The sequence below is a fragment of the Trichechus manatus genome, unplaced genomic scaffold, assembly GCF_000243295.1.
Source record: "Trichechus manatus latirostris isolate Lorelei unplaced genomic scaffold, TriManLat1.0 scaffold00081, whole genome shotgun sequence".
Lineage (NCBI taxonomy): Eukaryota > Metazoa > Chordata > Mammalia > Sirenia > Trichechidae > Trichechus > Trichechus manatus.
Genome location: NW_004444017.1, coordinates 4,309,748 through 4,333,162, shown reverse-complemented (window position 1 = coordinate 4,333,162; position 23,415 = coordinate 4,309,748). Strand labels below are relative to the sequence as shown.

Genomic DNA, 23,415 nt, shown 5'->3' with positions numbered 1-23,415 from the left:
CGTATCACACTTACTTCCTCTGCTAGAGATAATCTTCTCCTTGCCTTATGGGATACCATACTCTCCCCTTTATCTTTCCTTCTGTAACTGATCTCTACATTTTAGCCTCCTTTCCAGCACCCCCTCCTCATACTCTGCTTCATCCCTAAATGTTAAGGATCCTAAGGTCTCAGCTCTAATCCCATGTTCTTCTCTTAGTATTTTCTCCCTAGATGGTATCACTGATTCCTATGGATTTAAATGTTTTTTACACTGATGTCTCCAAAATTTATTTAACTACTCCAGACTTCCCTAAACTTCAAATTTGCACATCCTACTGCCTGCTTGACATTTCCATTTGTATATCTCACAAATATCTTAACATACTGAAAATGGACTTCTTCTGTTCCCGGCAAACTTGTCTATCATCACCCTTAGGCTTCCCTATCTTATTACTTAGCATTAGCATATATCAAGTTACTCAATCCGGAAACCTAGGAATCATCCTTGTCCTTGATCCTTCCCTATCCCTTAGTGGCCACATTTCAATCTATGAGACATTCCTGACTACTCTACCTAAAAATACATCTCAAATCCACCCTCTCTTACGTTTCTTTTCTGGGCCTCCAAAACCTCTATCATCAATTTTGACCTTCATTATTACTATAGAACCTCCTATTAGAATGTGAGCTTCTTTAGCTTTACAATATTAAGCTAATGTTTTCCAAAGCTACTAAGATTAGTTCTCCTCTTCTCCCATTTTTTAAGGGTGATTATGTTATTCATTTGTAAAACAGGTACATTTGTTAGTGTTTGTATTCCTTTTTGTGCTTCCCCCACATCCTGGTTAGTTCTGTTTATTTTTTAGGGTATGAGAAACATTACAATGGTTCTAAGAGTCAAGAGTTATACAGAGATTAGCTTAGAGAAGTGTCACTTTCTCCTTACCCCCCGGCTCCCGCATTCCTTTTCCCCCTTCTTTCCATCTCTTTCTCTATCACCTCCATCCTTCCTATGTTTCTTTTGTAAAAGAACAGATATGTTTTTTCTTACATCCCTTTCTTTCTTACACCAAAGGTAGGATACTATAGTCTTTGTGCCTTTTTTTTTTTAACTTAATAGTATGTCCTAGAAATCACTCTGTATCAGTTCATTAGAGATCTTCCCCCATTCTTTTTTAAAGTTGCCACTACTCCATCGTGTGGATGCACCACAGTTGAGTCAACCATTCTCCTACCGACAGGGCATTTAGGTTGTTTCCAATATTTTCCAATTACAAACAGTGCTGCAATGGATAACCTAGTGTATATGTATTTTTATATTGTTGGAGATGTATCTTCAGGGCACATTACTAGAAATGAAATTTGTTGTTGTTGTGTCCTATTGATTCCAACTCATACCAACTCTATGAGACAACTCTCATGAGACAGCTGGGTCAAAATGTACCTATATATGTAGCTCTGTTAGGTATTGCCAAATTTCCCTCTAGAAGGGTTATATCAATTTCATTCCCATCAGCAATATATAAGGGTGCCTGATGAACCACAGCCTTATGAGCAGAATGTGTTGTCATATGCTTTTAATTTTTGCCAATGTGACAGAAAGGACTGATATCTCAGTATTCTTTTAATTTGCATCTAATAATGAGCAAGTGCAAACACTTTTTTCTTGGTCTGAAACCATTTTTTAATCTATTTTGGCGAATTGTCTATTGATGTCTTTCCCCCATTTTCCTATCAGGTTTTTTTGGTCCCTTGTCCCTCAGTCTGTAAGAGTAGCTTATGTAATACGGATATTATTCCTTTGTGGCATATATTGCAAATATTTTCTCCCAGTTTGTCAGCTGTTTTGAGTGTGCCTTTGGCATGTAACTTTAAAAATTTATATGCAACACAAATTTATCATTCTTTCCTTTATTGCCTCTGGATTTTCAGTCACAGAAAACCCTTCCCTATACCAAGGTTAAAGAGAAATACACCCATGTTATCTCCTAATATTTAGATGGTTTCATTTTTGTATTTATGAGACTAATTCATTTGGAATTTTGAGTATGGTGGGAGATGTGGATATAATTTCACTTTTTGCCAAACTGCTACCCAGCACCATTTATTAAAAAGTCCATCCTACAACTGGACTAAACCAAAAGCTAAGAAGTTTTCTGAATACAACCAAACAGGGACAGAGAAGCAGGGGTGGGGATCTAGGGACCATGGTTGCAGGGGACATCCAGGTGAACTGGCATAACAAAGTTTATTAAGAAAATGTTCTGCATACCACTTTGGTGAGTGGCATCTGGGGTCTTAAAAGCTAGTGAGTGGCCATCTAAGATGCAGCAATTGATCCCAACCCACCTGGAGTCAAGGAGAATGAAGAACACCAAAGACACAAGGAAAATATTAGTCCAAGAGACAGAAAGGGCCACCTAAACCAGAGACTTCACCAGCCTGGGACCTGAAGAATGAGATGGTGCCCAGCTACCATCAATGACCGCCCTGACAGGGAATACAACAGAGAATCCCTGATGGAGTAGGAGAAAAGTGGGGAGCAGAACTCAAATTCTAGTAAAAAGGCCAGACTTAACGGTTTGACTAAGACTGGAGGGACCCTGGAAGACATGGCCCCTGTACTCTCTGTTAGCCCAAAACTAAAATCATTCCCGAGGCCAACTCTTCAGACAAAGATTTGACTGGACTACGGGACGTAAAATGATACTCGTGAAGAGTGTGCTTAGATCAAGTAGATACATGAGACTAAATGGGCAGCTCCTGTCCGGAGGTGAGATGAGAAGGCAGAGAGGGTCAGGAGCTGGTTGAAGCGACATGGGAAATCTGGGATGGAAAGGAGGAGTGTGCTATCACAGTACAGGGAGAGCAAGTAGGGTCACATAACAATGTGTGTATAAACTTTTGTATGAGAGGCTAACTTGAATTGTAAACTTTCACTCAAAGCACAATTAAAAAAACCTAACAAAAAAATTATTACATCATAAAAGACTGTATAAAAAAACTGTTGCCATCGAGTCAATTCCGACGCATAGCAACCCTATGGAACAGAGGAGAACTGCCCCATAGGGTTTCCAAGGAGCAGCTGATGGACTGGAACTGCCAACCTTTTGGTTAGCAGCTGTAGCTCTTAACCACTGTGCCACCAGGGCTCCAAGAGACTGTATAGAAGCCACAAATATGATAAAAGATTTATCATGCTTGTTTCTCCAGACACTCACTCTTAAACCATTTATTTTTAAATAATTTAAAATACAGAATTGCAAATTTTTACCCAATGTTAACATTTTGCTACTTTTGCTATTTCTATATCTATGTGTTATACACACACACACACACACACACACACACGTATGTGTATGTATACATATGATTTTTACATATTTTTTAAACAACTGAGGAAATCAACTCGATGGCAACAGGGTTTGGTTTGGGTTTTTTATCCTTAAATACTTCAGCGTGTGTCTCCTAAGAATAAGAACATTCTCTAATATAACCACAGTGCAATCAAGTTTAGGAAGTTGATTTTGATGCTATTTTTTAAATATATAGTCCATTTTCCAGTGTTAGTATTGCCAATTGTTCCAATAACGTTCTATGTTGTATTTCTTTATACATTTCTGTATAAATGTCTACATTTTCTTGCCATGTACTTTAAAAAAAAACAAACCAGTGATGGTATTGTGGACTATTTTTGTTTTGTCTGCAATTTTTCTGTATTCTAAAAAAAGTTAATTCTAGAAAATTTATATTTTCTTTTTTACTACCAATAAATTCAAACAGCAAACTTTGTCCGCTAAAAAAAAAAAAGTCCATCCTTTACCTAGTGATATCATATGTAACCTTTGTCATATGCCCCATATTAAGTTTTCGTGGAACCTTGTAAATTATTCCTCATTTCTTAGATGACTTTCTCTTTTTCTTCCATTTCTTTCCTCAGTTCAATCAACTCCTTTTCATTTCTCCCTTTTAATGCCCGTTTCTATTTTAGTTTTAAAATCTCTGATTCAAGGTGTTTTTTCGTATCTTCAAATGTTGATTCCTTGAAAAGATAATGTTTCAGCTACCCATAAGTCCTTCGATTACTTTTTAAGATAGTTTTCTGATTATTTCAGTCCTCAGTATCACCCAGGCTGCCAAGCGTATGCATAAAGCATAAGATTCCCCATCAGCAAGTCTTACAACAGAAGGCGAGGGGTATTCATTGCAATACGCAGTCCTCAAGGGAAACAGCCATTATTCTCAAACTTGAGCACTTGGCAGATGTTCTTTGAAAAATGAATAGACTGAGTCTATCACATTAAGGAAAACAACTGATAGCATTCATTGCCAGTGGTAAAATGCAAGCTAGCAAATAAAAATTAGATTTTTTGAAAACTTATATCTGCTACCATAAACTTGACAACTTCCCAACAGACTTTTCTAATGAGGTTCATAATGACATTCACAGATGTAATTTTTTTTATATAACAGAATGAAATGTATCAACATTTAGAAGAAGATATCCATAACCTGGTGAACCAATATTTTTCAAATGATTAATAAATAATTTCAAAAACTCAGCATGGGTAAAACATCTATTCAAATTGCCAGATAGACCAATAGATTTTAACATAACACTACAAAAAGTTCATTGACAGGGTTTCAGATTCCACATTGTATTAATCCTCAAGAAACAACTGCTTGTCAAATTTTGATTTACTATCACAGAAAAATATCCACAATGATCTAAAAAGACTACTGAAATACTCCTCCCTTTTTTAACTATGTATCTCTCAGAGGTCAGATCTTCTTCATATACATCAACACCAAAAATAAACTTTATAACAGATTAAATGCAGAAGAGGATATGAAAATTCACCTGATTTCTATTAAACCAGACATTTACGATATTTGAAAAATGTAAAACAATGTTACTCTTCTCACTAATATTTTTGTTTTGGAAAATGGTTAAGAATGTTATTTATGTTAACGTGTAATGGGTTTACTGTTATTATTTTAAAATAAATGTTTTAAATTTTGTTTTAATTTCTAACACAGCAAATTACTGACATTATAAACCATATAAAAATCACTTTGGGAGCTTAAATAATTTTTAAGAGTATAAAGAGGATTCTAAGACAAAACATTTGAGAATAGCTACTACAGATGATAGTAATATCTGTCCAAAATACAGGGTACAAACAGGATACAGTCAAGTGGAAATGTGATATATTAAGAAAAATCATTCATAACTAAGGTCATGAAATATGAGGGCAAAGTGTTTAGAAGCTGTGGGATTCCTAGATTCCATCAATTTTTCAGGTATCATTTCCATTTCATATAAAAAGAAGTTGTTTAATCTCTTTGGAACACTTTTGATGTGTTGAGCCAAGAACAAAGAGCACAATAACAACTTATTTTCAGACTCACTTTCTGCCAAAAAGGAATCCTTTTGGTTACAACTGAATTAATCAAAAAATGGAAAATTGGAAAGAAATTAGTTGTCTTTTCTGAATATTTTCAAGATAAAACATGGAATTTTCAATCTTAAAAAAAAGCAGAGCAACAAGAACAATGAATAAACAAATCCTGTCTCACAAATGATGTTGAACAAAGGAATTCATGGAAAAATAAATAATAGTATGACTCAATTTATATAAAATACAAAATATGCAAAACTAAACTATATTTTTTATTTAATATATACATATAAAGAAAAGAAAAGAACCATAAAAGCCACAATATTGATATATTCTGGAGAAAAGGAGCAAAGAATGATTTTTGTGTGTGTGTGCGTGCTTTAGGTGAAGGTTCACAGAGCAAATTAGTTTCTCACTCAATAGTCTGTACATAAAGCGCTCCATGACATTGGTTGCATTTTCCTTAATGTGTCAGCACTCTCCCCATTTCTGCCCTGGATTCCCCCTTTCCTTTCACCAGGATTTTCTACCTCTTTCTGCTCCCTCATCTTTGCATGTTGTTGATTATCTTATAGGCCTGTCTACTGTTTGGCAGAAATGTGGTCTCCGGGAGTAGCTTCAGATCCAGGTCAGAAGGATGTCTAAGGACCATAACCTCGAGGGTTCCTCCAGTCTCTGTCTGACCAGTAAGTCTGGTCTCTTTTGTGAATTTTATTTTTTGTTCTGTATTTTTCTCCTGCTCTGTCTGGGATCCTCTGTTGTGATCACATTCAGAGCAGTAGACAGTGGTAGCTGGGCATCATGTAGTTCTGCTGGTATCAGAGCCGTACAAGCTGTGGTTCATATGGTCCATTAGTCCTTTGGACTAATTGCTCCCTTGAGTCTTTGGTTTTCTTCACTTTCCTTTCCTCTGGATGGGAAGAGACAAACAGTTGTATCTTAAATGGCAGCTTACAAACTTTTAAGATCCCAGATGCTACTCACCAAAGTAGGATGCAGAACATTGCCTTTAAGAACTATGTTGTGCCAACTGACGCAGATGTCTCCCAAGTCTATGGTCCTTCAAGCCTGGGAACTTTGTCCAAAGAGGTGTTTAGTTACGTCTAAGAAGTTTCCATGACTGTGCCCCTTTTGTGCTCTATTATCGTCTATATTAATATACATGCAGCACTTACAATTATGTATACAGAAATACCCACAACAAAACCTGTATCTGCAGGTTGGTGTGCTCCCGTACACCCTTGCACACCTCACTGACATACATATCTACCTGTGTATCCCTTTTTAAATTATCGTTTATTATTATTATTGCAGGACTGTCCATGCTATAGTAGCTACTGTAGTTGCCCTTTATTCCTGTGTTCCTCTCAGTGCCTTCCTTTGCCTTGGTCATGTGCTGATTTCCCTCGTATTGTGTATTGCCTTTCCTTTCATCAATATTGACACATCTTCTGTTTAGTTAATTTTCCCTCCTTCCCTGTCCCATCCCTACTAACCATCAAAGAATTGTGTGAGTGTGTGTGTGTGTAAAACTTTGTTTTTTTAATAATAGTGGTCTCATACAGTATTTATCTTTTTGCAATTGACTTATTTCACTCAGTGTAATGTCCTCCAAATTCATCCATGTGTGAGATATTTCGCAGATTTGTCGTTATTCTTTAACTTCACCCACTGATGAACACTTAGCTTGTTTCCTTCTTTTTGTAATTGTGAATAAAGCTGCAATGAACATCGGTGTGCATATGTCTATTCGCATCATGGCTCTTATTCGTTTAGGCAATATACCTAGGAATGGGATTGTTGGATCATATGGTTTATTTCTATTTCTAGCTTTTTAAGGAGATGTCATACCGTTTTCCATAGTGGTTGTACCATTTTACATTCCCATCAGCATTGTATAAGAGTTCTAATCTCCCCACAACCTCACAACATTCGTTATTTTCTGGTTTTTTGTTCAATGCCATTGTTGTTGGGGTGAGAGAGCATCTCAGTGTAGTTTTGATTTGCATCTCTCTGATGGCTAATGATCACAAGCATTTCTTCATGTGTTTGTTAGCAGCCTCAATGTCTTCTTTGGTGAAGTGTCTGTTCATATACTTTGCCCATTTTTAAATTAGATTGTTTTTCTTTTTGTTGCTGAGGTGTTGAAGTTTTCTACAAATTTTAGAGATTAGACCCTTGTCAGATACGTTGTAGCCAAAATTTTTTCCCAGTCTGTAGGTTCTCTTTTTACTCTTTTGGAGAAGTCTTTTGATGAGCATAAGTGTTTAATTTTTAGGAGGTCCTATTTATCTAGTTCATCTTCTGTTGTGTATTTTTAGTTATGTTTGATATTCTATTTATGCCATATATTAGGGTCCCTAGCACTGTCCCTATTTATTCTTCCTCGATCTTTACAGTTTTAGGTCTTATATTTAGGTCTTTCATCTATTTTGAATTAGTTTTTGTGTATAGTTTGAGGTGTGGGTCCTGTTTCATTTTTCTATAGATAGACATCCAATTTTGCCAGCACCGTCTGTTAAAGAGACTGTCTCTTCCCTATTTAATGGACTTTGGCTCTTTGTCGAAGATCAGCTGTCCACAGATGGATGGATTATGTCCGGGTTCTCAATTCTGTTCCATTGGTTTGTGATTCTGACATACTAGTACCAGGCTGCTTTGACTACCATGGCTGTATAGTAGGTTCTGAGATCAGGTAGTATGAGGCCTCCCACTTTGTTCTTCTTCTTTAAAAATGCTTTACTTACCTGGGGCCTCTTTCCTTTCCACATAAAGTTGCTGATTAGCTTTTCCACCTCGTTAAAGAATGCTGTTGGACTCTGGATCAGAATTACATTATAGGGGACTTTGGGTAGTACTGGCATTTTTACAATATTAAGTCTTCCTATCCATGAGCATGGTATGCCTTTCCATTTATGTAAATCTCTTTAGGTTTCCTGCAGTAGTAGTGTTTCACAGTTTTCTTTGTATAGGTCTTTCACGTCCCTGGTTAGTTTTATTCCTAAGTATTTTATCTTTTGGGGGCTATTATAAACAGTACTGTTTTCCTGAATTCCTTTTCAAAGTTCTCTTTGTTGGTGTAGAGGAATCCAGCTGATTTTTGTATGCTGATCTTGTATTCTGCTACTTTGCTGAATCCCTCTACTAGTTCTAATAGTTTTCTTGTGGAATCTTTGGGATTTTCTACATATAGGATCATATCATCTGCGAAAAGTGATAGTTTTACTTCTTCCTTACCAATGTGAATGTCCATTATTTCCTTTTCTTGCCTTATTGCTCTAGCTAGGACTTCCAGCAGAATGCTGAATAAGATGGTGATAGAGGGCATCCTTGTCTGGTTCCTGTTCTCAAGGACAATGGTTTCAGTCTCTCTCTGTTGGGAATAATGTTGGCTGTTGGTTTTGTATAAATGCCCTTTATTATGTTGTGGAATTTCTCTTCTATATCTATTTTGCTGAGAGTTTTTATCAGGCATGGGTGTTGGATTTTATCAAATTCCTTTTCTGCATCGATTGAGATGGCCATGTGACTCTTTTCTTTTATGTGGTGGATTACATTGACTGATTTTCAAATGCTGAACCATCCTTGCATATCTGGTATAAATCCCACTTGGTCATGATGTATCATTTTTTGGATATGATGCTGAATTCTATTGGCTAGAATACTGTGGAGAATTTTTGAGTCTGTATTTATGAGGGATATTAGTCCATAATTTTCTTATTTTTTGTGGTGTCTTTGCCTGGCTTTGTTGTCAGGTTTATTTTGGCTTTGTAGAATGAATTCGAGAATATTCCTTCCTTTTCTGTGCTCTGAAATAGTTTGAGTAGTATTGGTGTAAGCCTTTCTCTGAATGTTTGGTAGAATTCTCCAGTGAAGCTGTCCGGGCCAGGGCTTTTTATTGTTGGGAGTATTTTTTTTATTACCTCCTCAATCTCTTCTTTTGTTATAGGTCTGTTCAGTTTTTTTACCTGTCTGTGTTAGTTTAGGTAAGCAGTGTGTTTCTAGAAATTTGTCCATTTCCTTTGTTTTCAAATTTGTTTGACTACAATTTTTCACATTACTCTGTTATGGTCCTTTTTATTTCAGTTGGTTCCGTTATAATATTATTCATCTCTTCTTATTTGGGTTATCTGCTTCTTCTCCTGCTTTTCTTTTGTCAATATGACCAGTGGTTTGTTGATTTTATTGATCCTTTCAAAGAACCAACTTCTGGTCTTGTTGACTCTATTGTTTTTCTATTCTCTGTTTAATTTATATCTACTCTAATCTTTATTATTCCCTTCCTTCCTTCTGGTGACTGTGGGTGTCTTTTGCTGCTCTCTTTCTGTTTGAATTGTAGGGGTAACATTTTGATTTTGGCCTTTTCTCCCTTTTCGGTGTGTGCATTTATTGGTATAAACTGACATTTGAACACTGCTTTTGCTGTGTTCCAAAGGTTTTGGTATGTTGTGTTTTCACTCTTGTTTGATTTCATAATTCTTTTTGATTTCCTCTATCACCCAGTGGTTTTTAAGCAAGGTGTTATTCAGTTTACATGTGTTTTTTTTTTCCCTTGCTCTTCTGTTACTGATTTCTACTTTTACATCATTGTGATGAGAGAAAATGCTTTGTATGTTTCAATGTTTTGGATTTTATTGAGACTTGCTTTGTGACCTAAAATGTAGTCTATTCTGAGGAATGATCCATGTGCATTGGAAAAGAACATATACTTTGCTACTGTTGGGTGGGGTGTTCTGTATATGTCTATAAGATCAAGCTGGTTGACTGTGGCATTTAGATCTTCTGTATCTTTGTTGAGTCTCTTTCCAGTTGTTCTGTCCTTCACTGAAAGTGGTGTGTTGAAGTCTCCTACTACTATTATGGAACTGTGCATTTCTCTTTTCAATGCTGTTACAGAGTTTATGTAGTTTGGAATCCTATTATTGGGTACATATATATTTATTATGGTTATGTATTCTTGGTAGATTGACCTTTTAATCATTATATAATGTACTTCCTTATCTTTTGTGGTGGATTTAGCCTTAAAGTCTATTTTATCAGAGATTAATATCACCACACCTACTCATTTTTAATGACTGCTTAACATATTTTTTTCCATCCTTTGAGTTGCAGTTTATTTATGCTTTTGTGTCTAAGGTAGGCACCATATTGATGGGTCTTTTTTTTTTTTTTTTAAATCCATTCTGCCACTCTGTCTCTTTACTGGTACATTTAAGCCACTTATGTTCCGTTTGATTATTGATAGGTATGAGTTTACTGCTGTCATTCTGTTATTGTTTTTTGTAGTGTCGATGGTTTCTTTGTTCTGCTTAATTTTCTGTGCTGAATTCTTTGTGGATTTTCTTTTCATTTATTTCATTGTTGTTGATTTTTGTTTACTGAGTGTCATGGATTGACTTGTGTCCCCCAAAAATATCTGTCAGCTTGGCTGGGTCATGATTCCCAGTATTGTATGATTGTGTTATCTGATGTGATTTCCTTATGTGTTGTAAACTCTATCACATGATGAGATTATATGTGATCTCCTTTGTTGTAAAATTCTATCACTGTGATGAGGTTATACTGACGAGGCTGACAAGATTAGTGTCTTGATGCAATCTCTTTTGAGATATAGAAGAGAGAAGTGAGCATAGACACATGGGAACCTCATACTGACAAGAAAGCAGTGCCGGGAGCAGAGTGTCCTTTGGACCTGAGGTTCCTGTGTAGAGAAGCTCCCAGACCAAGGGAAGATTGATAACATGGACCTTCCTGCAGAGCCAACAGAGAAAGCGTTTTCCTGGAGCTGATGCCCTGAATTTGGACTTGTAGCCTACTGGACTGTGAAGACAATAAATTTCTCTCTGTTAAAACCATCCCCTTGTGGTACTTCTGTTACAGCAGCACTAGATGACTGAGACACTGAGTACGTTTTTCTTCTTTATTTTGATGAGAAGGTTTGTTAACTTTCTTTGTGGTTACCTTGAAGCTTACTTTTATCTCCCTGACTTAAAAACAGTCTTTTATTTCTTGATATTACCTTGACCTCCTCTCCAAATGAAAGTTCTATAACTACAAGATTTATTCTCTCTTTTGTTTTGATGTTGTCGACATTAACAGATTGATGTCTCTTGTTCCATTTTCAGTCTTTTACCTTTGTTTTATTTTTGAGAATTCTTTAACTGGGCTGGTATCTGGCTGATGCTATCCTGTGCCCTCATCTCAGGTTGTCTGATGTTGTTCTGTGTCCAAAGGACTTCCTTTAATATTTTGTGAACGTTGGTCTGGTTTTTACAAATTCTCTTAATTTCTGTTTATCTGGAAATGTCCTAATTTCACCATTGTATTTGGGAAACAATTTTGCTGGATATATAATTCTTGGTTGGCAATTTTTTTCTTTCAAGGTTTTATATATGTCATCCCATTACATTCTTGCTGCGTGGTTTCTGCCGAGTAATCAGAGCTTAGTCTTATTGGGGAGTCCTGGTGGTGCAGTAGTTAAGACCTACAGCTGCTAATCAAAAGGTTGGCAGTTTGAATGCACCAGCTGCTCCTTGGAAACCCTACAGGGTAGTTCTAATCTGTCCTATAGGGTTGCTATGAGTTTCAATCAACTCAACGGTAATGGGTTTGGGTTTTTTTAGTCTTATTGGTTCCCTTTCGTAGGTGACTTCATTTTTCCCAAGCTGTTCTCAGGATTCTTTGTCTTTGGTTTTGGCAAGTTTGATTATGCTATGTCTTGGTGATTTTCATTTTGAGTCTATCCTGTATGGGTTTTGTTAAGTTTCTTGGATAGTTATCTTTTCATCTTTCATGATATCAGGGAAGTTGTCTGCCATCAAATCTTTGACTATTCTCTGTTTTTTGTTTTCGTTTATTTGTTTTTTTGCCTCCTCCTGATCTGGAACTCCGATCACATGTAAATTTCTCCTCTTGATAGTGTACCACATAGTTCTTTGGCTTTCTTCATTTTTCTTAATTCTTTTTTCTGATTTTTTCCTCAAACAAATCAGTGTCAAGGGGATTTGTCCTCTTATTTCGCTGATTCTGTCTTCCATTGATTTAATTATGCTCCTATGCCCTTCTATTGAGTTGTCTATTTATGAAACTTTATTGTTAATCTTTTGGATTTCTAGTTGCTGTTTTTGCATGCTTTCTAATTGTCTATTTATATTGTCATTTTTTCCTTGTATTGTTTTCCTGAATTCTTCTTTTGCTTTGTCTTGTGTTTTCCTTGATTTTGTCTGTGTTTTCCTTAATCTATTTCTTGATCTCTTGGAGAACCCTATATATTAGTCTTTTGAATTCCTTATCATGTAATTCTATTACCATTTCTTCCTTGGGAGGGGTTTCTGATTATTTATTTTGGTCACTTGCTGCGGCCATCCTGTCCTGCTTCTTTCTGTGATTTGATATTGTCTGCTGTCTCTGAAGCATTAAGATGTTATTATATTCACCTATTTATTGAATGTTTGTTTGCTGCATCCTGGTTTTTTGTTTTGTTTTGACATATCCAAGTAGGCAGAGCATGCGTGCTACTCTGGTCACTAGTCTGGCTGCACTGGAGCTCTCACCACCTGTCTCCACGTGGGTGAGGCAGCAGCTGGGTGTGTGAGCACAGTTCTCTGTTCACTGGTCTTGCAGGGTGGCTGAGAATGTAGCTGGCATTGCCGGTGAGGTGATGTGTCCGTCCGGCCGGTCACCTGGGCATGGGTACAGGGAGCATTCTCATTGGTCGCTGGGTTGGGTGTAAAGTACGCACAGTGCCAGCTGCCAAGTGGTCGGGGCAAGGGTGCCTGGGTCATCAAGTCACTGGGTGGGTGGTAGGAAAACTCCAACCGATGGTCCCAGGCAGGCAGGCCTGCATGGGGCTGGTCAGAGTGGGCACAAGCCTCTAGTTGCAGGTTAGGTAGTATGAGGGCAAGGCAGGGGGGATGCTGCCAGTCTATGGGCACTTGCTAGGAGGGAGTGCCCCTGTCTGCTAGAACACGATGCTGGGGATGGCGTGCTGCCAGTCCTCGGGACCCTGTTACAGGTAGCAGGAAGGAGCAAGAAGCACTGCTGGTTTGAGGGACCTAGGCACAGGTGGCTGGGTACAGAAGTGGGTATCTCCAGTTCGTGTGCTCCTGGTGTCAGTGGCTGGGTTGAGAAGCGCAAATCACCAGTCCATGGGCCCCTGGTGTGGGTAGCTGGGCATAGGAACAGGTGCCTCTTGTCCTCGGGCCCCTGCTGAGGTTGCCTGGGCGGAAGAGGGAGTGCTGCCAGTCCCTGGGCCTCCAGCGCTGTCGGCCAGGCAGAGAAGTGGACACCACCAGTCTGTTGGTCCTGGCTCTGGTAGCTGAGCTTAAGAGTGGGCACCGCAGGTTCTATGGGCCCCCACTGTAGGTGAGTGAGCATAAGAGAGGGCACTGCCAGATTACAGGCTCCTGGTGCACGTGGGTGGGCAGAAGAGGAGGCCCCACCTATCAACGGGCTCCCAGTATAGGAGGCTGGGCAGACAGAGAAGCAGGCGCCACTGGATCACGAGTCACCAGCGCCATTGGGTGTGTAGAAGAGGATATGCCACCAGTCCACAGGCCCCCAGCGCAGGTGGCTAGGCTGAGAAACAGGAGCCGCCATCCCGTGGGCCCCCAATACCACTGGCCAGGTGCAAGGACAGGCACTACCAGTTTGCAGGTCCCCAGGACAAGTGGCTGAGCAAAGGAGCAGATGCTACTGGTTGGTTCGCCCTCGGCTCAGGGGGCAGGGTGGCGATGGGTACTGCTGGACCATGATCGTGTGCAGGGGGCGATGGATAAGGGGGTACAGGGCACCACAGGACTGCTGGCCTCCAGCACAGGGTGCTGGGGAAATGTGGTAGGTGAGGTGAGTGCACTTAACTTTCACCCTGCTTAGCTCTGTACTCCCACCCGGCTCTGGACATGGCTGCAGAGTTGGTCTTGCTTGCTGCACCAAGCGATGGAGCTTCAGCTGGGAACACTGCTTGCTTTGTCTCAATACGGTCATGTTGTGCCGGTTAAACTGGCAGGGCGCCGGTGATCTGTAATTCTCTGTCTGCTGTTTTTGTACAGTCTCTCCTTCCACTTGGCACACAGTTGTATTCTTCAGCCTGGCCTTTGATACTCAGGGTTCCCAAGTTGTTATCTATATCTGATTCACTTGTCTTCTTGAGTCTTTGTTGTAAGAGGGACATTATGAGGCGTCTGACTACCCTGTCATCTTAACTGCCAGAAAGAATGATTTGGAAGGAACATACTTATGGATACTAGCAATGTTCTAATTTCTTGAGATGATCACATTATATTTATTACTTGCATTGTACATGTTTTGTGCACTTTTTAAAATGTTATTTTATTTTTCAGAATAAAGAAAGGAAGAATACAAAAGCAGTACTTTTTTGCTTTGTGGCAAACTGTAACTTCTACCTGAAGAGTAAAGCCACTGATGAACTTAACACTGTAACTGGCAGTCACTGGATAATAAGAGGTAAAAAATACATCCTCTAGTTTAAACTAAGTTTTAATCTTCATAAACACAAAAAAATACCTGATTTATTATATGTTTATCAACATGATTAGCAGAATTTATCTTTGGATGCTGTCATGGAATGAATTATGTCCCCCAAAAAATATGTGTATCAGTTTGTCTGGGCCATGATTCCCAGTATTGTGTGGGTTGTCTTCCATTTTGTGATCACAGTTTTATGTTAAAGAGGATTAGGGTGGGATTGTAACACCCTTACTAAGGTCACATCCTGGATCCAGCATAAAGGAATATGTCCCTTACAGATGATAAAAGGAAAGCGAAGCAAGCAGAGAGTTGGGGATCTCATACCATGAAGAAAGCAGTGCCAGGAGCAGAGCACATCCTTTGGACCCCAGGTCTCTGCATGGAGAAGCTCCTAGTCCAGAGAAAGATTTATGAGAAGGCCAACAGAGACAGAAAGCCTTTCCCTGGAGCTGACGCCCTGAATTTGGACTTGTAGCCTACTTTACTGTGAGGAAATAAATTTCTCTTTGTTAAAGCCATCCACTAGTGGTATTTCTGTTATAGCAGCACTAGATGACTAAGACAGATGCCAAGATGGCATCAGATAAAAATGAAATATTCATTACTCATCAAAGTTCAAAACAGTAAGTATAGAGGCTTTCATTTATGCTTGCCATAGCAAGTCATCTTGCTTTATTTCAACAGGGACAGCAAAACATCACCTTCCCATACCGCAACTGAGTATTATCATCATCAATAACTAATGTCACTACCATCAAAGATATCTATTAACAATACTCCATGGGGTGCTTACAGCTGAATTACAAATATTAGCACAAACACATAAAAAATATAGCAAAAGTAAATGAGCATACTTTCTAAAATGAAACATTTGATTGTCTTGGGTCTAGCACAATGATCATGGATCAGGATGAGAAAATCATGGGAATTCCATGCTTATAGGGAGGAACTGTCTTTTTTAAAAAAATATTTTATTGTGTTTTAGGTGAAAGTTTACAAAGCAAATCAGTTTTCTATTCAACAAATAGTACACAAAATGTTTCATGACATTGGTTGCAATCCCCACCCTGTGTCCACACTCCCCATTTCCGCCCTAGGCTTCCCGTTTTCCTTTCATCTGGTTTTCCTACCCCTTCCTACCTTCTTATCTTTACTTCTGGGTAAATGTTTCCCTTTTGGTCTCGTATACTCGTTAAAGGATTTCTTTTTTAACATGATAAAGAATATATATTTTAATACTACAATCATTATTATGCCCTATAGTGGAAATACTAAAATATAAAATAATTCCTTCTCAAAACAGAAATAAGGCTACAATGTTTCATTTTACTATTCCTACTTTGCATAAAAGGAGAAATATTTAAAAACTATGAGAAAAAATAAATGTGGGAAGAAAACATCAACAGATGACCTCAACATACATCCAGAAATCTGAAAAACAAAAAATTCTCGTAGGAAGAACTCCTAAACAAAAAACTCCAATCAATTGCTCTTCCACTATTCCAGCGAAACAAAATATAACCAAACAGGTTCAATTACAACAGTGTGACAAACATTAAATACTTTTAGAGCATTAAGTCTTTGCTAAATTAATAACGAATACCTTCAATCTAGCACATTAACTTCAATCTGGAATTGTCTTCCCAAAAGCAATGAATAAAGTATATGCTAGGTAAACTACTCATTGTCACAGTCCTGGCACTATCTCACACTGAATTAGAGCACCAGAAAAGTATGTATCTAATCAGTATTATTTGGTCCAATAGCACTACCATCACAGAATTTTACCTTAACAGTACTGGTCTTAAACCCACTGCAACCAAGTTGATTCCAACTCACTGCAATCCTATAGGACAGGGTAGAACTGTGCCCCATAGGGCTTCCAAGGAGCGGCTGCTGGATTCAAACTGCTGACCTTTTGGTTAACAGTCAAGTTCTTAAAGACTGCACCACCAGGGCTCCTTGAATAAATAACTGGTGTTCTATAAGTCTCTAAATCAGGTATTTCAACCTTGGCACTATTCACATTTTGGTCTGAGGGAATTTTTGTTGTGGGTGGTAGTTCTGCATTATAGAATGCAGCACATCTGACCTCTACACACTAGACACCTGTAGTACACCCCAAGTTGTGACAAGTAAAAATGTCTCTAGACATTGCCAAATGTGCCTTGAGGGCCCAAACAGTTCCCAAATGAAAACCACTGCTCTAAATGAAATCCCATTAGGCAAATTTCTCAGATAATTCTACTAGGAAAATAAAAAATTTTTCTCCTAATGAAATGGGTGCTTCCTTTTATAAGATAATTATACAATCTGTCATGTTTCCCTAGTTACATCACAATCATATTCCAATCCTATGAACATCTACTGTTACAAATGTAAAGATTTTATTCCTGACAGTTAACATTTCTTTTTTTTAACATGACGAAGAATAAATGAAGATATAGACTAAAAAAATAGATAAATTTAGTTCCTGGCTGAAGCTGACTGAATATACTATAGGTGATAATACTCTTTAAAATACTAGTATGATAATTTAATATGACTAAAGAGTCCCAAAGGATATATTAAAAGTTACTGACAAACTGATAAATTTATTTAGGAAAAAAAGTTTTGAGATTAAGTTAACAATGGTGGAGATTCCCTGCCAACTTTGTAAACAATACTGCAAAAAAAAAAAATATGTATAGAACTAAATATAAACACAATAAATCTAGAAGTTAATGGAAACTTCTGTAATATTTAGTATATGATTGGGCAGATAGAAAATATTTTTTACTAAATGCTACTAGGAGAACGGGGTACCAGGATAAAGAAAGAATACTTTAAATCTATGGCTCATAAGATGCATCAAAATGAATTCCATATGAATCAAAGAGATAAACACAATAAACAAACACATATATACACACACATAGCTAAAGAACTAGAGGAAACATACAGCAGCTCTGTTAAAGATGGGAGATAAATGAAAAAATAGCCTTGAAAGGATAAAGTAAGCACATTAGAAGGTTAAAAAAGAAAGAAAGAAAAGTTTATTGAATAAATGTAACAAATCAGTATCAAAAGAAAAATAACTGAAAGGAAAAAAACAGACATGACAAGCATCATTACTCAAATATATATCAATTCAAAGTAGATACTGTATGCAGATACTCTTGATAGGTTAGCAAATGTAATTAAAATCTGACATGTGGGGGATTCCAGATAATAAATCATTATTTGGAAAAACTACACAGCATCATTAAAGAAATAAAACAAAGCAACTTGAAAATACCATTATGTGTATGAAACGAGCAAAAAAATTAAATAGACTCAAAGTCACTATGGGGGAAAATGGAATGCTTATATATTGCTGGGGGTATTATAAATCGGCTCAACATTTATGAATAGAAATTTAGGGAAAGCTACAATATTTCATATGCTTTGAGCCAATAATTTTGTCCTGAGGAATGCCCAAAAGAAATCAACCAATCGGGGGAAAAATTATCTGTACAAATTTATTCAGTGAAAATTGGAAATAAATAATATGTTCCCCAAAAGAGGAACCTATAAAGCTATGGAACTTGGGATTCATTTGAAAAAATTAAGTATGTGCACCATCATGAAATACACAATTCATAGAAATATTTAATGATAACAATGTTTTCAAAAAACAAAATACAAAAAAGTATACATATTATTATTACAAATGATTAAAACTAAAATTTAGGAGAAAATTGGGAAGGATGAAAGCAAATTTAAATGTTATGGATTACTTTTTCTAGTATGTTAATTAAAAACTGTAATTTTTAAACAGCGAAAGCAAAGGCAGATGACCTGAGTCAAAGAGCTGAAGAAATTACTAAAAGAAAAGCTAAAGTATGAAACAAAACGTTACCTGGAAAATAGAAAAATTATTTCTCAAGGGAGAGAGGCAAAACACAAATAAGGAGTGTGGCTAAGACACCAAGCTAGAATCAAGGATTCCATTTCAAGGCCGCATAAATATGTTTAAACAGGTTAGTTTAGAACTGAAAGATACACTAAAATCCATGTAGTCAGACTGTTTTATACCTCATTTTAGAGATATGAAAACAGACTGAAGAGGTTGAATGATGTCTGTTTTTTAGCAATTTTACCACAGAAATTTCCAAACATACACAAACGTATACAGAGGGTAATACCATGAACTCCAAGTTGTTGTCACTCAACTTTAACAATTATCAAAAGATGGCCTATGTTCTTTGCCATGAATCCAAAAGAACGGGATGGTGCCTAGTTACCATTACTGAACACTTTGATCGAAGACTGTATAGAAGAATCCTGACAAAAGGGGGAAAATGCAGAACAGAATTTAAAATTTTCATGGACTCCAGACTTCCTGGAACCATGAAGATTGGCTAAACTCCTGAAACTATTGCCCTAAGATAATCTTTAAACCTTAAACCAAAAATAACCCCTGAAGTTTTCTTAAAATCAAATAAAAGTTTAGCTTAACTAGTAAAAAAATGTCTGCCTTGAGCATTAAGCTCTTTTAAGAACTATCTATATAGGATCAAACTGACAACAGCAACTTGAAAGACTAGATAGGCAACAATAGGGGGCAGTGAGTTTATGTTAATGGGAGAGGAACAACTCAGAAAAGGTTGTACAACTAGAAGAATGTAATCAATGTCACTAAGTGGTACATGCAGAAACTCTTGAATTGGTGTATGTTTTGCTGTATATATTCTCAACAATGACAAAATAAATAAAATTAAAATTTAAAAAAATGGCCAATGTTTTCATCAACCTCCCTCACTACTACTGGAATTAAAAAAAAAAAAAAAATCCCAGATATCATGTGGTTTGTCTATAAATATTTCAGTATGTACCTCTAATTGATAACATAAAACAATACCAGAATACCTAAAATAACTTAAACTTTTAAAATAATATTTAATATCTTGTAAGTATTTACAACTCCCACAATGACCATAAGAGTCTTTTTCCAATTAATTTATTCAAGTCAGGATCCAAATAAGTTCTAAATATTGCATTTGCCTTAAGTTATATGTTTTCTCATTATTTTAATTTTTTTTAATCTGTAATGTCCATCTGTCTTTTTCTTCTCCCTTGCCATTTATTAATTGAAGAAACCAAGTTATCTGTCAGTAGAATTTCTCATTATATAAGTTTAGTTGTCAGTATTTCCATATGTAATTAACATATTCCTCTACCTCATATGATCAAATTCAGGTTTGACTCCTTTGACGTGTACTGTGTCCTCCCTAATGTGTATCACAGCAGGAGGCTCGAAATGTCTGATTATCTTTGTTTTTGAAAAAAGTGAAAGGTTTATTGATGGGTTCAGGTAGTATCAGCCTGCTCCCCATGAACATTTCATCTAGTGATTTTTAACAAGCATTGATGACTGCTGCCTAAATCCACTGTTTTAGTGGTTGCAAAATGGTAATTTTCTAAATTCTATCATTCCTTCTGCATTTATTAGCTGGAATTCAATAAAGAACTTCTCATCATCAATTACTGGTTTCCCTGAAATACAGTTCATTCATGAAGGCAGTATAACTGCTTCACTCTTTCCCTTTATTTACGTGTTTTCAGTAATGGGTTGATGTCCTAGCAATCTCCATATTATTTTTGTAGCATCATTATGAAACTTTTGGATTTAAAAATATTTGGTTTATTTTAATCCACTGCATCCCTAGTCTTTTATTATGTTCAAACTGCCATCCTAGTATGCTCCTGTGTCCTCCTGATATGACCCCAGTAGTCTTGACAGCTTCTTAGTTTTTTCTATTGCATAATGCTTGTGGTCCTCAGAGCAGCAATACTGTCATCACCTACGAATTTATTAGAAATGCAAATCCTGGGACTCATTCCAAACTTACTGAATCAGCCCTGCTGATGACTCTAATGCACATTAAAGTTTAAGAACCATTGCTCTAGGTTTATCTTGTACATTTCCTGCTTCAATCCTGGAATAGGCCATGTCTCCAAGAATTTCTAGCTTCTTTTAGTGGGGAATCATATTTAGAGACCACAATCTGGGTGCTAGGCATGCTCACTGCTATTAATATGTTTAGATTAAGTAATTGACCTAGTTAGTAAAAAAGCTGAGATCAGATCCTAAGTATTCTAATTTGTAGTCCAGTGCTCTTTTCACTATATTTGAAAGAATTACATCTATGTGTAACTTGCATATGGCTACCAGCTATCATTTTTCTTCACTCTAATATCTATCATTTATTGAGACGCCTTGGAAAAGTCACTTATCTAGTCTAATTAGTTTTCTCTATATGTAAAATATAAATAAAAAATAAAACCTGTCTTATCTCTCAGCTTACATAAAGCGAAAATAAAAGATTACACTGGAGAGCACTTTTGAGAGTGTATTATCCTAACATCTGTTTACAAAGACAGACTGGTAACAGAAAACACATTAAATGAGGAAGAAACAGGAGACAAATGATACAGTTCAGGGGCTAACATAAAGAAAGGCTCGCCTTACCATAAAATAAAGTATTTCCTATAATTAAAAAACAATGTGGAGCTAGGGCGAAAAACTGGGTTGAAATCCTAGGAATAGTCTACTATTACACAATATCATAAAATATAAAGATACTGATTCAAACTTGTGAGAAATGAAATAATTTCCTACTAATATTCTAGTGAAATTGTTAGCTATAAAGAAAGAGAAAACCTACGCCGCACAAAATACCCAAAAACACCAAGAACACCCTAAATTCCAGATGAATTAAAAGATATAAAAATGAAAGCAAGAAACAACTTAAAAATATTTACAAGTAAATATCTATATGCTCTCAAAATGAGGATCCAAAAAAAAAAAAAAAAAAACCCATTGCCATTGAGTCAATTTTGATTCAAAAAGTCACTATGGAAGAGAGATCTGAATGAAATTAACAAATGAAAATTCAAAACATGAAAAAATAATCTCAATGGCAATGAGAAAAATAAAACATTTCAGTATGAGACTGACTCCCTCCCTCCACACAAAAAAAGGAGCAGGAGGAATAGAAAATTGCCAGTACCAACTGTGTGCTGGCAAGGATGAGGGAATATTGGTATTCTACCGTTTTCAAAAGGTTGATGCATTCGAGGACCTTGATACTATTTCTATGAGGAATATGTATTTTATCATTAGAAAAAGTTATATATAAGAGGAATGAAAAGAGAAATTTAAAAGTAAAGTCTTCATGGATTTCTTCTGAAGCCTAAAAATGCCTCTAGATAATAAGTTCTCCAAATCTCTCCAGTAAAGATTTAGATTCTTGATTATGCAATTATATCATAACCAATTAGAATTTGTAACGAGAGAAAAACCAATCTAACAGTAACTTAACAATATCAGCAGGAGTTTCAGAAGATTCCAGCAAATTTATGGTATTCCCTCTAAAATCTAAGTCTTTGTTCTGAAGTATTATGGTCAAGACAACAAGGACACAGTATAGATCCAGGAAGTCCTGGTTAAAAATCATGGCTTAGCCACTTAGAAAGCCATATGGAGTTAGCTAAGGCATTCAATGTCTTTTTCAGTCTATTTCCTCATCTGCAAAATGAGGATACCACCACCTGCCTCACTGGATTACAGTGAAGGGTAGAAACAATGAATGACCATGGCCCAGTTTCAAATACTAGGCATCTAATTGGCAATTATCATATGTTGCCTGCTACTATTGTTATTAAGCCTGACTTAACTTAAACTGCAAATGGTTAAGATTTACATATCAGTTATCACTCTTTATTGAAAAGAAACAATATAGTCTATATGTCCTGTATCATTGTGAATTATTCTGAATTAAATGTTTATAATAAGAGAAGGAAACAGAGATACAGGAAGGGAAAAAAGGAAAAGTGGAAAGAAAAGAGAAAGGAAGAATGGGAAAAATAAAGGAAGTTAGACAGAGATTAGTTAATACACTTTAATGAATGGAACTGGCAAACAGTTAAATACTGACTACCCTGAAGGTCAACAGAACCTACTGGCATTAAACTTACCAGCTGAGTGTGATCAACTTGAAGCAAGATGAGCTTTCTCCTATGCTGAGGTATCTTCATAAAGCTGTGGAATAAAACTTGCCATTTCTATTTAAAGCCATTCTTTTATTGCTAAACAGTTGGTCTGGGAGGAAGGCAGCAAGCAGGGTTAGAAAGAGAAAAAAGAGGAGGATACAGATGAAGAGAAAAACAACATGCAATTATGGATCAAATCTCTTCACCAGATCCTTTCACATTCTCCTTGTGTTCTAACCTGTAGTTGCTGGGAGCTGTCATTGAGATTGTCCTCCCTTCGTCGAGCCTCCTCTAGCATCTGTGCACTCTTCTTTTTTTCCACCTGTTCCTTGTGCTTCAGATTTGCTACCTTCTTATTCTGGTCTTTCACTTGCCTATTGATAAGGGGGAAAAAATCAAGCTTTTCATATATAAGCATAGAAAAAATTTGTTTATTATAGACTAACACCACTAACACTAAGGAACCACTGAAAGCCAACAAACATTCCCACTGCAAATCATCTTTAATACTTACAAATTCCTTCCTA

The 23,415-nt window shown here is 36.7% G+C and overlaps 1 protein-coding gene across 1 annotated transcript in view; it reads right to left on the bottom strand.

Annotated features, from left to right (window-relative positions):
- ERC1 (ELKS/RAB6-interacting/CAST family member 1) overlaps positions 1-23,415 on the bottom strand; it is a 541,536-nt gene that overhangs the window by 265,378 nt on the left and 252,743 nt on the right. Inside the window, exon 13 of the mRNA XM_004381205.2 lies at positions 23,127-23,262. Coding sequence (XP_004381262.1) covers positions 23,127-23,262 — 136 coding nt within the window. The remainder of the gene's footprint in view (positions 1-23,126; positions 23,263-23,415) is intronic.